The sequence below is a fragment of the Poecilia reticulata genome, chromosome 19, assembly GCF_904066995.2.
Source record: "Poecilia reticulata chromosome 19, P_reticulata-male-v2, whole genome shotgun sequence".
NCBI classification, from domain to species: Eukaryota; Metazoa; Chordata; class Actinopteri; order Cyprinodontiformes; family Poeciliidae; genus Poecilia; species Poecilia reticulata.
Window position 1 is genome coordinate 15,175,846 of NC_088848.1, and position 17,268 is coordinate 15,193,113.

Here is a 17,268-nt window from a genome sequence, read left to right on the forward strand (position 1 = left end):
TGCAGAACATGGGCAGAAATGATTATGTATAGTTTTAACATCAAATTTAATGTTTAAACAAAATTAATTTTATATAAAAACTCATTGCCCCCCCCTGGTGGACTGGCCACCTGTCGGTGCCCCCTTGGAGACGGGAACCAGCCTCCCCCTGACTGGAGAAAGGTAGTTTATTCTTCACATGGTGTGACTTTGCACACAATGACTGAAATAAGTCATTAAAAAATTATACACTATTGTAGCAACTTAAAATTGCAGTTATTACCGGTAAAGAAGACATTTAGTAAAGAGTATTAAATGTATTTTTGAATGAATTTAAAATGTGTTTATATAATTTCAACAGGGACCGTTACAAATACTGAGGTATACATTAGAAGTGGCATTTCAGTTAAACAGTCTGGTTTTACCATGCTATCTATAATTTTTAATGAATTTCACATTTAAATTTGTAAATTAAAGTATATATACCTATTAAATCTATTCAGAACCTATGTTCATTTTTATTGATTTTTCTTTAAGCATTTGATGCATGTAAATAATTAGCAATAATTTCATACTAAATGCATTTTGTTCACTTTTACTTAAACAATACATTCTGCTTATGACTTATTTACTCACTCTGGCACTTCAGGAATTGGATTTCACGTTAAAGTGATTGGAAACAGTCATGTAACAAAAATTGGTTTTATTTTCCAAAAGTGACGAGTAAAACAAAGAAAGACACTAGCAAGATTACAATGAACAAATTATTCACAGAATGATTTGTAAACTTACACCAAACAATTTGGAGCAAAGCAGCTAAAGGTGTGTTTCGACTACGCAACCCAGAACAGCCCCCCCCCCACCCCACCCCCCAAAATATTTTCTGGAAAGTTTTACGATACCCCGCCTGCTGTGGGGTGTAAATCACGTTGCTAACACAGAGGGGTCACTGCTCTGCTTGCACAAGTTTTCATAAAATAATAAAACTGGAAGATGCACTGCAACGAATAATAATCCCGCATTGTCTGATTTGTTCAATTCCCACTTGCTACAAACGAATTTAAAATGCTGGAAACAAGAGTATTGACACACTGAAATTAGACAAATACAACTCTAATCTGAGACCGTTTCATTGCTTTTATCGTTTAAAAACAACTCATGTCAGGGGGGGAAAAAAAAAAGTTCATAGCAATAACCCTAAAACCAATTTAACAGAATTTGGTTTGCTCTCTTTGAGTGGTTGCACGCTGAAAGAGAACTAAACTTAGTTTTGAATGTAAGCAGTGTAAAACTGACATTCAACATGAGTGACTGGGTTTGAATCACAAATATTTCACTCACCACTGTTGAACAATTTCATGTAAACATGAGCTGCTAAGAGATTTAAACTGGGAGGTGGCTGGATGCTGGAAATATTCAACAAAAAAAAAAAAGAAATGCTAAGCATCTTCCCATCACATAGCCACACCGGGATGGCTCAGGTTAGTACGTAGCTGTACTTATTCACTACCATGTGTTTTATGTGGTACATTTCTACTTGTGTATACTTATATGGCCCCCAGTTGTTACAAAGAAAAGAATGAGGGTACCTGGGTACCCGGGGTTCCTGCAGTCAATACACACCTTTAAATGACCCCCAAAAATCATTAGAAAAAATTTTTAAAAAAAACTCGGATTGTGTAAACAAGTAGAACACCAAATAAGGTCACATCACTAATCACGTTACTATATTGTTCTTTTTTTTTCAATCAGATTGAAATCCAAAATAAGGAAAACCTGCCTGGTTTGGCTCTTTTTCATTCCTAAACTTTTTAAAAAATAAAACGGATTGTACTCAATTTTTAAACTCAGTATATTGTAACCGATATGCACCTAAAAAAATAAAAAATAAAGGCAAATTTGCCTTTGTTTACATAGTGGAAAAACAAACCAGTAATCAAACCCACAGTGGTTGTCTGGGAAACTGGGAAAAGACAAACACCCCAACATCAACTGCTGTCGGTTTTGAACGGTATCTTTCAAAAAAATACTGGCAATCAATTACAGTGAAAACGTCCGCCTCGGAACTAAACGTAGTGCTCCGTAAGCACACAACGGGGGGGAAAAGAAAGCATGATACACAGACCGGAAACGATATCCAAAGCAAAAACGACTGGAATGTTTGCCGAAAATTAACTGCTGCGTTGCTTTGTTTCCTTTGCTCTGGCTTTTCAGGCAAATCTGAAGTGTATATATTTAGATTACATCCACATAAAAAGGAGAATCAGATGAGTGAAACTACACCAAAAACGACAAATGAGTCCACAATGTCTTGCTGGTCTTTCTCTCTCTCTCTCTCTCTCTCTAAATCACACTGGAGTTCTAAAGGTTCTTCCTCTTCCCCAGCCCTGCTACCTCGTCCGCCTTAGTTCTTGTCGTCTTTTTTCTCGTCCTCCGAAGGATACGAGTGCCAGGTGAGCCTCTCTTCGTAGAAGGAGATCACCACCTGAGGACACTTCACGTTGGCCTCTTTTGCCGGCACCAGGTCGGCTTCGTCAGAGTGTTTCCTGTAAAACCCGCAGACTGAGTTAACTGATGTCACAAAGACAAACAGGTTTCACAGTGCGATTAAAAGCATTTTTCCCCACCGAAGAGATTTCTGATGGGTTTTTTTTTTTTTCCTTGCTCAAATGCGTTTGGGATATTTAGCAGGACGGCGATCTGAAGCGCACCAGTAAATCCACCTCTGAAAGTTTTGGAGCCGTCTAAGTTGAGACGCTGCCGACTTTAACCAGGCCCTCCAAAGGTGTTGAACTGAACAATTCAGTTCAACACCTACAGGATGTTGAGCTGAATTTCACAGGAGTCTGTACAGGAGTCTACAGTCTACAGGATGAAAATTCCTCCACGGTAAAAATAAAAAGGCTCACTGCCACTTAGCATAAACATTTATTGTTGCTGCCATGGGTACTTGAAGCAAATACAAAGGGTCAGGTTGGTTACCTTTGCCTTTAATAATTGAAATCCTTTGGGAACAGTTTTTTCTTGTATTTGCTCAAGTTATCTTTGTTCAACATTCGAATTTGACACAAAAAAAAGAAAAAGGAAAAAAAAGAGCAAAACCAAAAGAAATCTGTCAGGGGTGTAAATACTTTCTCACTACAGTGTCAGTTTTCTTCTAAAATGTCGCAGTTTGCTTTGACAAACCATTTCATGAGGAACATAAGTTCTCCTGTAGAGTCCGTGGCACCGATGATCCTTTCTGGCTCCAGGCCTCGAGCGAAGCCTCTCAACTTCTCATTCTGCTGGTCGAACAGAACAAATTCAGTCCATGAACGTAGCTTCAGTCAAGTACCAAGACAACCTTTTTTTCTTTTTAAGGAAAAATTAAGACTACTTCAAATACTTTTTATGGAATTTGTTTTTGTCACTGTACATGGTGTTTAGGTTTTAGCTAAAAAAAAAAAAGTGGATTCTTGCGAAAGTAAAACACTTCCATAAATGTTCCCTTTATACACACACACACACACACACACACACACACACACACACACACACACACACACACACACACTCATAAACTACACTTTCTATCATCTGATTAGATAGACTGTAAGGAAATGTGGCTTATCCTTATGGTGCTTTGATCAGGGTTAACACTTTGTCAAATCTTGAACAAGTCATTCGGTTCAAATGGTGATCAGAATGAACACAAATGACGCGGAGTATAAAACCTTTAGAAAAAGGTTCTTATAGAAAATGATGTGATTGGTTTAAATAATACATAGAAATTAAGCATTTTTATGAGTTCTAAGCAGAAACTGAAAATTTGACTTCAGACTATTCATTCCCCATCACTTTTCATGCAATACATTTTTCTCTGTTTGGCCTCCATTTATACACACTAATAGGCATCAAACATCTTTTAGACTTTTTATTATTCATTAAAAATAATATAATATTAACACTGCTAAACCAAAGTAGAAAAAGGACAGTCAACAACTCACGTCCTCCTTTTTCTTCTTCGATTTGCTTTCATCTCCGTCTGCCTCTCCAGGCGCTTTTCTCTTTCCCTCGTTTGCCGATTTCTGTTTCTGCAGATATTCTGCTATCAGATCCGGACAGTCCAGGTTTTCTTCTGGCTCCCAAGTGTTATCCTCACTGCCGAATTAAGGACATGAGCAGGAATGCAGTTATCACCTCAGAGACATATATATGTGTATTTCTTTTGTGCTTGATGCTTCAAATTACTTAAAAGATTTGTTAAATCTTTTTTATTTTTTTAACATTCTCATGTTTTTCGTAAACGACGTAACAACTGAGACATGTTTTGCTTATTTATTTAAAGAACCAAAACTGCTTTTTATTTTTGGCTTGAAGGTTTTATTCCAAGAAAGCTGTTGTAGTGCTGGTTCAGAACCCCGGCTTTTAGCCGGTTTGTTTCTCCACATTTAAAGAGCCGTGACACAGAAATGTCATTCCATCACCACAAGTCTCTTCCAGTCAATCTTCCTGGTGTTTTACTGCAAATTTAGTCTCAAATTTATTCTCACTGCACCTCGAGGCTCAAAACGTGTACATATTTTAGTATTTTTTATTTTTATTTTTTTAATTCAATACGTTATTGAAACCTGGCCAAAGTTAAAACGTCACACCACGCTCACATGCTCGGGGTATCGAATAGAAAATTCACTCCATAGCGTCTGGACTGATTTTGTTCCGTTTTCTCATAACCTCATATTTCTTAACATACTGTAATGACCAAATGTTATAATGCTTTTCCCATGAGTGCCTACTAAATTTAAGCCTCAGCTAGAACCCCCAAATGTTTTTTTTGTTTAGTTTTTTTTTTGCTTTACATCTAAATCTTAGACAAAACACTCATTCGTACTTACTTGGAGAACCCTTTCCACTTGAGAAGGTACTCCACCTTGCCTTTCACCACCCGCCGATTCAGGACTTTTTCCACCACGTACTCTTCCTCCTCCTCTTCTTCCTCTACCACTTCATCCGCCTTCTTCTCCTTCTCGGGTGTCGTTATTGTAGCCTCTGCCAGATCATAAACAGGGTTGTTTGAAACAAATCACTATTTTTTTCCCCCAGCTCAAATCTGAAACATTGCTACGGCCTGAAGGTGTTGAGATGAAAATTAAGATGGTTGCTTTTGCTTTTTTTTTCTTTTTTTTTAAATCAGGGACATGTGGTTGCTGAGGCAAAGACACGGCAGAGAACACATCTTTGTACAATTGTTCTTCAACAATAATCAAATGCAGAAATTTATATGCGGAAGAAATGACGTATAAAACCTTCTGTAACGGTGGCGCCATCACTAGAAGGCTCTGGAGTCTGGCTCATGCTCATCAGGTAGACCTCGGGACTGACAGGTGCCTGGTCAAACACAGTGGACAGACAAAAACAAAAAACCAATAACTATACGGAGTGATCTTTTTTTGGGGGGGGGAATAAGAATTCTCCTTTTTCCCAGAATTCTCGCTTTAATCTTCTCACTTTATTTCTCAACGCTATTACTTTATTGCTTAAAATTCTGACTTTAATCATTATTGCAGTGCAGATGAGAACCTGGAGGCAACCAGCCCCATTGTCAGAGTTGTGCAATAAGAATGCAGATTGGAGGACCATATCGGATTTACGTGTCCAATCAAAGTCAGATTCTTCTTTTTTTTTTTTTTTTTATTTAGTGGCCCTAATCTTCTTCCATATGTATGCATGCGTTTTTCCATGTTACTAAAAAGTAGCTAATGTGGTCTGACGTCGGCAGAGCTTCCTGTGTCTCACTGACTTCCAGCCTCAGCAATGGGAGGTGTGCAACACCTGGTGGCGACAGGAGCCGAGGTGCTCCGCTACAAAGCCTACTGGAGCATGCATGAGATCATCCTAACCATGCAGCCATTGTGATTTGTGGAGAACAACGAGAAAAGCCTCTTCTGGTTCGGATTTCAGGCGGATTCCCCCCGCCCCACTCACTTTAAGGAGCAGAGGGAGGAATCCTCGCTGAACAAAAAGCCAGGAGACCCCCTCCCCACCCCCCTTTCCCCCTGTTGTCTCCTCCATGTTGCTTTTCGCGGCAGCCGCTAAATGAAGCACTACTATCGATGGCTGCTAGCTGTAAAGAATACTTTTACCTAAATAAGGCGCCACGCAGCGGCTGATAACTTGTTTTCAAGCAGACGTGTGGGAGTAATGACCAATTCACACATGCAACCCGAACAGGCGGCTCGGTAACGCTGAAAAAGCCCAGGTTGAGGTGCACAATCAAATGAAGCGACAAAAGGAAGAGAACTCACCGATTAGCTGTGATGTAAGCGCTGATTTAAAAGTCCCGCAACTTGACTGCAGCTGTGTTACAATAATGCAGAAAAATCACGGCTGCCTGTATCGGTTTGTTGTGGAAACGCCGAGCTGCTAGCTTGACCACAACAGAGCGTGCTGCTGTTTCCGCCCCTCCGTCTGGAATGGAAAAAGAAAAAAATGGTTTTGTTCAGAGCAAGGCGCGAGCCGAGGTTCACCGACGGTTAACGCACGCGGATTTACCCACCCGCAGAGCTGGCGCCGCCCCCGTCACATCCAGATGTTCTGTAGATCTGCCACTGCGGCGGACTGGATGGACACAGCGGCCTTCGCTGTACGATCCACATGGTTGATGGCAGTTAAGAAAAGAGCCAAAAAATAAAAATTATATACATATATGAAAATAAATAAATAAATAAATAAAATAAAAAAATTTAACATATAAGATATTGTCAATGTTTAAATGTTTCTTTGGTTTTATTGCTACTTATTTTTACTTATGGTGCATTCTATGTACAGAGGAGATGGAATTTCCAAGTTCCAAGATGGAAAAAAAAATCACAACAGGAATGTCTGTAAAAGTCAGAATCCAGTCTAATGTAGATTTCTTACCAACCATGACTATCAAAGTTCAGCATGATGTTGGCTGTGCATACAAAACAGAGTACAGAGGTTTGGTATTTTTGCATCTTAAAAGAAGTTGGAGTTTTCAATAATTATTCTTTAAAGCTTTTGTATTGAATTGTTATTGTTATTATATGGAAGTCCATTTCCTCTCATAAGACTTAGCTATTATAGCCAAGATGACTTTGTCTTTATTTTTGAGATTATTAATGTAGCATATAGTGCTTTGTAAAAATGGTCACTCTTTTCACTTTTTATTTTTTACAAAGGTCACATTTTTAGGGGAAAAATACAACTAATAATTTAAAAATTGTGGTATGGGTTTCTATTCAGACTTCTTCACTCTAATACTCATGCATAAAATCCAGTGGTATCACGTTGTCCAGCAGTATTTTGATTACTTTATAAATGCAGCTGATCTGTGAGCTAACACTATAACCAACAAATAAAATCATTAAAACCCAGGAACATAGCAGACAAGTCAGGGATACATTTGAGGAGAAGATAAAAATCTGAGTTAAATTATACCTCAAAACTTTGAACTACCATCTCTACAAATCTGGCTTTTATTGAAAATTGGCCAGAACAAACCCATAAGAAGCGCCACTCACAATGTGGCCACTCACAATATGGCCGACCCAAAGGCCTCCCTCGGTCGAGCGTACTAGCGTAACCTCCCTAACGCGGTGACGTATGTGACGTCACGACGCCTGTGACTTGTGACTTGCGAAATGGAGAAAGAAACCGAGAACAAGGCTCAGCCCTATGGTTTTGTTCTTTCATCAAACACAAATATCGATAAGCGGGGCAGTGTTGACAACAGCGGACTGGATAGAAAAGAAGAAGCCACGGGAGACTTTGTGAAAGTAAGTAGCTGTCGGTTAGCTGAAACTTTAGCCATCTTGATTACAAGCACAGTCAATCAATCAGGCCTGTAAACAGAAAAACAAGAATAGTTCGTGAAGTTACAGCTGCTTTGTGCTAGTCACTGTTCTTGATGTGCATTTAAAAAAATCACCAACAGGCTCTATAACTTACTTAGTTTCCTCTCGTCTTATGCTGAGTTAAGGCATTGTAGTTGATTGTGGAGCAGAGCCCGTCAGAATTGCCAGATGGAAGTATTTGTAGATAGCTTGGGGGCATTTTACAGTTTCTGTTTTGTAACATGATCTGGGGGAACTTTGTATTTTTATTTATTGGAATCTTAATTTTCAGTCGCACTTCTCTAACTTCAATAATAATAATAATAATAAAATCCAAATACTTAATAAAACAAAATGTCTTTATTTATAATAATTTTGTTTTGGGGGGCTGGAGGGATCTCCAAAACATAACATGCTCTGAAAGACACGTGTACCTGGAGTTTAAAAAAATCACGACAATGAAATTACTATTAAAATTTCTGAGATTTGGCAACTCAGTGACTAAAAGCTGTGTCAGCTTTTTGTATTAAAGAAAGGGGAAACTCCAAGGAACGAGCAAAATGTTCATATTGTATAGAATATACATTTCTATGATTGCGGTTTTGTATAAATGTATATTGCAATGACAGTTGTCACTATATTGTAGTGCTGCTAAATATCAAATTAGTAGATTTTTTTTAGGTGCAAGTCCTTTACTGTTAAAAAAATAAAATAATCTTTTTTTCAAAGATCCACATTAGCGACATTTTACATAAAGAAAAAACTTCTTTTTTTTTTCCAATAATTTTCAACAGACTGAACAAACCACTATGAGTCCAGAGCTGTGGTTGTTGTAGTGTAAAAAATAATCTGAATGACGAAGCTAAGTATGCACACTATAGTGACTCAGCTGATAACTGACCAGCTTCTCCTTTGGAGGATGAATCATCAATTTATTGCAGCAGTATCGAAAATGCATGCTGTCTCTAAACCTGCTGACTTGTCTGTCTCGCCTTCTGTTTGCAGTGCGGTTCTCGGTAGGATGATCAGTAATCACGAAGACGATGTGAGTAACTTCCTACTTTCTCCTCCACAGAGGAAATCTTTACCACCAGTTCTCGTTTTGGTCATTTATATGCAGGACAGCAGAAACCTTTCTTTAAATAAACGTCCTGTGGGGTGCTAGAGAACAATAAGCATTTTGAAAGAGTACTTGGGGAATTTTTTATTTTTTCTTTGCAGGAGAGGCACATGCTGTTCTTAGATCTCTATCTGTCACGCAGATAAAAAAAAAAAACTTCATTGCGGTTTTGATTAGTTCTAAATATCATCTCTTCTGTTTTTGTTTTGAAGGAGTTTGTTGCAGTGCGAGTCCAAGATCCCCGCATTCAGAACGAGGGTTCTTGGAATTCATATGTCGACTACAAAATATTCCTACATGTGAGTATTAACACCAGTGAGTGGCCTCCCAGAGACGAGAACGCCGTCATCTGTGGAACAATTTAATTTCAGAAATTGTGGGATTTAGTTTATTTCAGACTAGGCCTCTTACAATTAACAATAAATTAATTAATCGCATAATAATAAGTTAAAAGAAACTCAATAATTTTCATGTGCTTCATTTATCGATTTTCTCATTTCTCTCTCTTTTTTTTTTTTTTAGCAAAAACTGAATGCTAAAAGCCTTCTGTTTGGTACTTTGGTCTTAACTATCCCTTTTTTGGAAAAAAAAAAAAATTGTTTACACAGACTTCATAATTCATCTTATTTGTTGTCTCTGTTGTTTTCTTTCTTTATTTTGGATGTTTCAAATATCTTCCAGTTCCAATGTTTAAATGGTCATCAGAATTTAAAGTGTATTGATCCTTCAGAATGTGTTCTTCAACTATAATGCCATCATTGCTATTATATTACTTGGAAATGGTCTCAAAACAACATTATAGTTTATCGCAATAGGTTCCGGGACAATTTATCGTTCAGCAAAATTTGTTATCGTACTGGGGCCTGTTTCACTCTAAATATTGTCTACTTTTCTAACACCGCGCTCCTTGGTAAAGACAATTTGATCTGTTTAATGATCCTCAATGAAACACTTTCAGAATCATTACAGTAGACGTCTGCAGAGATAGTTTGAAAAACTTGTAAAACATGTCATAAACACATAAAAAAAAACGCACCCAATAACACTTAGGAAGTGTTTTATATCTCTGCTGAGTTCTAGCATATTTTTAAACTACTTAAATCTGCAAACATCATGTATTTCTGCAGGTTAAAATCCCCCACAGTCTGATTTTATGCCGTTTGTGCAGCAGATTTGATTCCTCAAATTTTATTTATGTCAGATGTTGTTGACGTTGTCAAGGCAGCGGCTGGCGTCGAAGAATGCTTCGTCAGAGTAAAAAAAACCTCTCGCAGATTAATGTGCGGCGTGGGTGTCGACTCGTGAAATTGACCGACATCATGTGACCCCATGTGATCCCGCATCAATTTGTTTTTGGTCGCATGTTTTTGATCTGCTGTCCAGTGACTTAAATGATTCACAGAAGCTTTGTGGGAAAGTTCTGTGGAGGGAAATCGCTGAGTCAGAGGTTTGACCTTACCAGCTCATAATACACAAAGATAAACTTTGCTCGACTGTCGATACATTCATGGAAAAAAAATCAAGCACACTCCACGCTTGTAGAATCACGTGTTTCCACGGTCACTCTCAGTAGTCACTTCCTGTCTGACTTCCTCATATTATGAGGTTACGTTGGACCAATTTAGGCTCATCTTTCTTTCAGAAAGCGGCTTCAGTTCATTGATGTTTGCTTCACTGTGACACAGCTCTCTCCAGGCCCCGCAGCGGTTCAGTCAGACTGAGGTCTGGACTTTGACTGAGCCGTTGCAGCGACTTGAGTCGTTACCTTTTAAGTCGGCCTGCTGCAGATTTGTTGCCCCGTTGATGTCCGCCTCAGTTCAGTTTAGTTTAGTTCAATTCACAATACATGTCATCTCAAGACAGTAAGTTGCAAATTTGATTTGCTAATAAACAGCAAGTCAAATTTGTTAGCTTAGCTTTCGGAAAGTTGAGATTTTTTTTTTTTCTTTTCTCACACTTATCACACAACTGATAACTGAAACATTACGTTGTATCAAAAATAAAAACATAGCTTACCTAACAAACAGGAAATCGAGTTGGTGGTTAACTTCAATCCTACACATTAATCAAATAAAATAAATAAACCTAGAGCAAACTGTTCTGGTCCCAATGAGCAGTTGTCAGCAGTTGACAGCAGTTAATAGCAGTTAGTATTAGCTAAAATGGATAACCTTAATAATGATAACAGTATGCAAAACATAGCAAAATTACTCGTGAAACGGTGTGTGTTATCAAATTTGTCTAAAATATGTGTTAAAATAGAATATTTGTAAAAAAAAAAACACAGCTGATTCTGATGCATACCACAGCCACAGACAGTGACAGAAAAAAGGGGAAGTAGCTGTCAGTTACCGGTTGCTATGGTAACCACCAACTGTCAGGCGCTGCGCAGCAGAACTTAAAACACCAGTAAATTTCTGGAGAAAACAACTTGTTGACTAAACAAGACAAAAGTCAAAGAATAAACCAAACACATTTTAACAAACTCCACATCCACAACACTGCCAACATAAAACTGTTAGTTACATGATCACACCTCTTCCACAGTGCTTGGCAGCTGTCAAGTAGCTCTTTCAAACAGTTTTTTTTTTCTTTAACATTTAACCTGCTAACTGAGGCCAGCAGAGTCTGAGATGGACTGGGTTGTACTTAGTTTTTGACTAGTCATGGCCGCAGCTCTTTAAAAATTGTAAAAAAAAAAAAAATGAAGAAAACGAAGGAGCAAAGAAAATAGGTCCTTCGGGACTTTCATCCCATCTTTGATAACGTGACTAACTATCACGGGTTAAAGTTGAATCTGTTACAGAACGTCAGGGGGGCAACAGCTTGTGATGCAAACATCACGGTGGACTGTGTCACACGCTATCGGAACAAATCTGACATTTAATGAAGCTTTCCACCAGCTTTGAGCTCTGTGACAGTTTTAGTTAATAATGTATTTTTATTTATTCCATGTACTTGAAGCTGTTTATTCTTCCAGTAAAGTTTCTCTACATATTTTCTTGTTGAACATGAATAAATGTACATTTCCTGTCATTTCTATGCTGCAGAAGTAACTAATCTGATGCACTTTGCCAAAGATATGTAGAAAATATTATTCAGTTGTTATTTTTAGTTGAGATGAACCAGTCAGCTAAGCTTAAGTAAAAATCTAGTTTTATTTTTCCATATCTATTAATCAAAAAACCAAAATCTCAACATTTTGGACCCACATTATGCATCAACCAAGCAGCACGAGTCTAATTTTGTAAAAGATCAGATAAAGGTTTAGCGACCACAGCGGGTGAGATGTGAAGGAAACCCAGGTATTTGCAAATAAAAACCTCCCGTTTGCCGCATTTTTGTTCATCATGGCAATCACAAAACATTTCCCAGCCCTCTGGGGTGATTTCACGGAGTACTTAGTGGCTGATTCCGCGTTTATTCATGGTTTCACACTCCTCTGTTCCGCTCTCAGACCAACAGCAAAGCCTTCACGGCCAAGACGTCCTGCGTTCGGCGGCGCTACAGCGAGTTTGAGTGGCTCAGGAAGAAGCTGCAGAAGAATGCAGGCTTGGTGTAAGTCAGTCGCTCTTTGTGTGTTTGTTGCTGTTTAAAATGAATATTGTACTGAAAGTGTATTGTACAGAAACCTGCAGGTGGCCAGTTTAAGTAAAATGCTATTCACACTGACCTTTTTATCATTTGGTCGTATGATTTAATAAATATAAATAATGCTTGCCCATTTTTTACACTTTGGAGCTTTATCTAAGTTGTTGTTATTTCAAAGAGCCAATAGTGTTAATGTGATGCAATCTAAAACAGTTCCTATGACCTTTGGGAGAGACGCAGTCCCAGAGCATCACAGATCCGCCACCGTGGTTAACAATTGGAATTATTTGCTTTCTCACATATTCAGATCTTTTTTTTTTTTTTCAAGCCAAATTCACCTAACGCTTTTGCTGCTAGAATCCTGCTAGAGTTTAACAAACAGAAAAATATGTTTCCTGGCATGTCTCCCAGACAGACTGGCATGCAGATGGTATCTGCTGGTTGCTATGGAGACCAAGTTGATCTAAAGATGCCACTTTCGGTTGCTAAGAGTGAGCTTTGGAGATTTAACTTTTAACTCCATCATGAAGAATGGACAATGGCATGTTTGTTTTATTATTATTATTTTTATGATTGTATTTATATTGAATTGTTTTGAAACAATATGGGCTCATACATAATTGGATGTTGATTGGTTTGTAAGTTGCATTGAATCAACTTCTGCTGTTTGACTTTACTGCAGAGTGTTTTTTTTTTTTTAATACGGTGTAGGTCATTTGAAATCTAGAATGCTGTTATTCTTTCCAAAACAGACACAGTGAGACTGAGTGCTTCACTGAACTGACGTAAAATTCTCCCGAATGTGGCTTTAAGTCTCAGACAGACCAGTTATTATTAACAGAAACATCCTAACGTCTCAGAATGCGTGTCATCATGTCAGACGTTTGAGACAAAGTAGAAAATAATTAAGAGCTTGTGTTCATCCTTTAGTCCAGTCCCGGATCTTCCTGGAAAATCCTTCTTCTCCTTCAACAATGAGGACTTTCTGGAGAAAAGGCGGAGGGGACTCCAAGTCTTCCTGGACAAGTCAGTTTCCCCGTTCTTTCTGAACATACGTTTGTTCTGCGCGGTCGGTCCGGTCTTAACGGTCAGTCTGTCTGGGTTTCAGAGTGGTGCACACTACCGTGTGTCTGTCGGACAGCCAGCTCCACCTCTTCCTGCAGACCCAGCTGCCGGTCGGTCACATCCAGGACTGCGTCCAGGGACTGACGCCGTACTCGGTGACGGACGCCATCCTCACCTACGCCTCGTCCAACCGGGGACTGGCTCAGGCTCAGCAGGAGGACTCCATCAGGGAGCCCGGACTCACCGTCTCTTACGAGTCCATGGAAAGGTAGGAAGATGACTTCCAGGAGCATCAAGTTCTTAAAATGTTTTGAAAACAAATAAAATTCAAGCAATAGGTTAGAGTTTGGGAAACTTAAACCGAGCTTGATGGTTGATTTTTATTTTATTTTATTTATGTCATCACATGCAACGTAAGGGGCTTTTCTTGTTCCCTCTCCACAGTCCGGCTCCTCACCTGCCTTCCCTGCAACTGAACACAACTCTCGGCTCCAAACCAGCGACCGGTGGGGATCCGGACCCTCTGGAAGACATATTGGAGCTCTGTGAGCAGAGGCCGGATGAAACGCAGCGCAGGGGAAACGCCTCGATAAGGATCTCCCAGAGGAGCGACCGGCTGGAGGCCGTTGTGGAGGACGCCGGCTCCACACGCGCTTCCTTCTACGTGGGCGAGATCCTGGACGACTCGGGGAGCCTCAGCCCCTCAGAGCACAGCTGCGTGATTCAGACTCCCGTGGAGGTGCACTCACCCATGGAAACGGGCTTTGAAGACGGCGGCGAAGACAAAACCGAAGAAAGGAAAAACTCAGAGTCTGAAATTAGTGAGGCTTCTGCGATGGACAATAATAACGTGGAAGTTGTGGAATGCCTCTCCGAGACGCCCGAAGGTCGCCTCGTAGAAACCGAAACGTATGGCAAACGAGGCGATGAATCAAACAAGGTGCCCCTTGAGTCTGGAGCTCAGGCGGAGAGTCAGAACGTGAGCGGCGAGTCAGAGGCCGATCTCAGCGACTCATGCCGACGTATCCACCGAGAGGAAACTGAAAACGAGGACAGAGGCGAGAGCGACGAGGACAGCCGCTCGTTGCTGTCCTCCAACGAGAGCATCATCCGGTGCAGCGAGGAGGAGAGTCTGGGCGAGGAGACGGACGACTCCGTGCGGGTGAAGTCGTCTCCGGACAAGGCCAAGGACCGGTCAGAGCTGGAGGGCTCCAGTCAGAACATTTTGTACATCAACGGATTTAAGGAGAACAAAGCGGACGCTGAGGACTGGGAGGATAATGACCAGCAGTACACAACTCCAGAGCCTAAACCAGCCGCTTCTGGCGGAGAGCTGACTGAAAACTGTGACTTTAGCATCTTGGAGAACAGCTGTCAGTCCGGAGCAGATGAAGGCGAATTTACAGTGCAGGAAGCTCCGGCCTCGATACCTTTGGAGGGATCAGAGGAGGCCGAGGAGGCGTAGGTGCATCAGTGGAGCTAAACTTACTCTGGCTGCTGCGCCATCACTGAGCCAGAACCATGGGTCTTTAGTCTCTTCTGCCAAAGAAACGTTAACAAGGCACAAACAAAGAGATATTCTGTTACATGAAACCTAAATACACAGTGCCTTGCAATAGGATTTATGCTCTTTAAACTTTTTCATATATACACATTTATGTTTGCTGCAAACAGAAACTTAAGCATATTTCATTGGGATTCTGCTACAGACCAGGACAAAGTAGCGTCACATTTCACAGACACCTAAAAAAAGTGTTGTATGCATTTTTATTTTGAACTTTACATCAATAGTAGTTTTAAAACTATATAATTTACAATTATGCACAACTTTGTGTTGGTCTGCCACCTTAAATCCCAATAAAATACATTTAAAGTTTGTACTTGTGACAAAAGTACAAGGGGTATGAATACTTCTGTAAGGCATAAGTCATCTTCACAATGTTTAATCACCGTCAAGAAAGGGCATATTAATACAAGATCAAAAGATTTAAGTTCTCTTCTCTTTTTGCTGCTGCAGCTTTTAAAAATAGCTGATCGGATAAAAAGAACTAAGAAAAAAAAACACGTTTTTCATCAGTTTGATCAAGCTGATTTATTTATCTTGACCACCAGAGGGCACTAGACGTACAGAGTTCACAAAAAGATGCTGCTTAATTCCTATTATTTGCCAACATCTTAAACACAATTTGAATGAAGGAGATACACTGAATGAAGGAGATACACTGGAATAATGAGATAAAGTGTTTAAAATAGATTGTTTTCCCAGAGCTTTTCTGCTGTTGGTGAATTTTATTTTGAAGTTCTACACATGAAGGTGGCGTCGTTTTAAATGGGTCTTTATTTAGGTATCTTTTTCAAAATAACAAAGATGTTAACCAATAAATAGACTTCACATTCATTGAACCATCTGAAGAAGAGAACCTGTTTGCGTTTGGGAGGAATCGCTTATTACTTTTGTTATCAGGACCTCAAAAAATTATCATTTAAACATGGTTTTTGGAGAAAGAAATAAAAATATTTGGATTTTTTTCCCCCTTCCCTTAATTGTAGAAAACTGAATTGTAGATCTGTCATGTTTGTAAGCAGCCAAAAAACAAAACAAAAAAAAAAACAGCTCCTCCTCACATTTTAAAGCTGTAAAATGTTTGCAAGAAGGCCAGAAAAAAAAAAAAATTGGTATCATCCCAATAATTAATAAACCCCCCCTAAATAAATATAGTCAAATTAAAAAGGTCCAGGAGTTTTTAAGAGTGCAATTTATGCTGGGGATCTTTTTTCAGGGTTGCCGGTAAATTTGTTTACGTCTGCAGTTCAGTTTCCATTTAAATTCATCTGCACTCCTCCAATAACACTTAGTCACATTTACTGGATACTGGGCATACATGTGGGCTGCTGTAATTTCCTCCCATAGTTTTTTTTTTTTCTAAATGTTCATATATGACTCCTGACTATGTGAGTCTGAAGTCCAACTGGTCAAAACCTGGTGATTTGATCCGAGATGTTTTCACACTACCTACTGCTTCTCACGCCTGTGATTTCTGCTGCATTTTAAAGGGACCTGCAGGTGTTTTTATTTCATGTGTTTTGAAGTAAAATAAAAGAATGTGGATCTAAAAGGGTTATTAACCACCAGAGTGACTTTATTCATGTACGAATTCCAAGTTTATGTCGATAAATAAGTTTCTTTCACACCATTTCCTTTTTTAAATAATCTCCACCAAGTCTTTCTCAGAAATTGACGTTATTGTAACAATGCTGCCACCTAGTGCTGAAAAGTAAAACAGCCAAAAACGTTTAATATTTTTTAAATAGAAAATTCATGATGAATATCTTGTCTAAGCAGTTTTGGTAGTTTATTACAACCTTGACTCTTCTTGGGTATGCGTTTATAAGCTGGGCAAACCTGTCTCGTCATTTTATCCCTTTTCTTCTCAGCAGATCTCCTCTGGTTCAGTCAGGTTGGAATCACTAGAGCCATTTCTAGGTCTTTCCAGATTTGTTCGCTTTTTATTTCAATCCAGGCTCTCTGGAGATGGATCACATGAGAAATCTCAGTGTTTAGCTGCAGTCATTTCCCTCTCTAAATCAGTGTTTGTCTATCCTAGTCTTCAGGGACCCACTGTCCTTCATGTTGACCAGATCCAAGTGGTTCTGGTTCCAAAGTGCACAGCAGGTTTT

The 17,268-nt window shown here is 39.3% G+C and overlaps 2 protein-coding genes across 4 annotated transcripts; one reads left to right on the top strand and one right to left on the bottom strand.

Annotated features, from left to right (window-relative positions):
• Positions 1-665: 665 nt before the first annotated feature.
• Positions 666-11,043, bottom strand: cbx1b (chromobox homolog 1b (HP1 beta homolog Drosophila)). 2 transcript variants are annotated; one of them, XM_008437434.3, is made up of 8 exons: positions 10,951-11,043; positions 6,515-6,599; positions 6,264-6,426; positions 5,265-5,346; positions 4,854-5,007; positions 3,966-4,119; positions 3,166-3,260; positions 666-2,525 (listed from the first exon to the last, which is right to left on the bottom strand). In XM_008437434.3, the coding sequence occupies exons 4-8, from the start codon at positions 5,317-5,319 to the stop codon at positions 2,384-2,386; spliced, it is 600 nt and encodes a 199-aa protein (XP_008435656.1). In that variant the 5' UTR covers positions 5,320-5,346; positions 6,264-6,426; positions 6,515-6,599; positions 10,951-11,043; the 3' UTR covers positions 666-2,383. The 2 variants fall into 2 exon arrangements, with proteins under 2 accessions (XP_008435656.1, XP_008435655.1); XM_008437433.3 differs by having other exon boundaries at positions 3,166-3,263.
• snx11 (sorting nexin 11) lies at positions 7,588-16,712 on the top strand. 2 transcript variants are annotated; one of them, XM_008437607.3, is made up of 7 exons: positions 7,617-7,757; positions 8,820-8,859; positions 9,147-9,233; positions 12,392-12,492; positions 13,456-13,551; positions 13,634-13,858; positions 14,035-16,712. In XM_008437607.3, exons 2-7 carry the CDS (start codon positions 8,836-8,838, stop codon positions 15,053-15,055), a joined length of 1,554 nt encoding a protein of 517 aa, XP_008435829.2. In that variant the 5' UTR covers positions 7,617-7,757; positions 8,820-8,835; the 3' UTR covers positions 15,056-16,712. The 2 variants fall into 2 exon arrangements, with proteins under 2 accessions (XP_081457031.1, XP_008435829.2); XM_081600905.1 differs by lacking the exon at positions 8,820-8,859 and having other exon boundaries at positions 7,588-7,757.
• Positions 16,713-17,268: the final 556 nt, after the last annotated feature.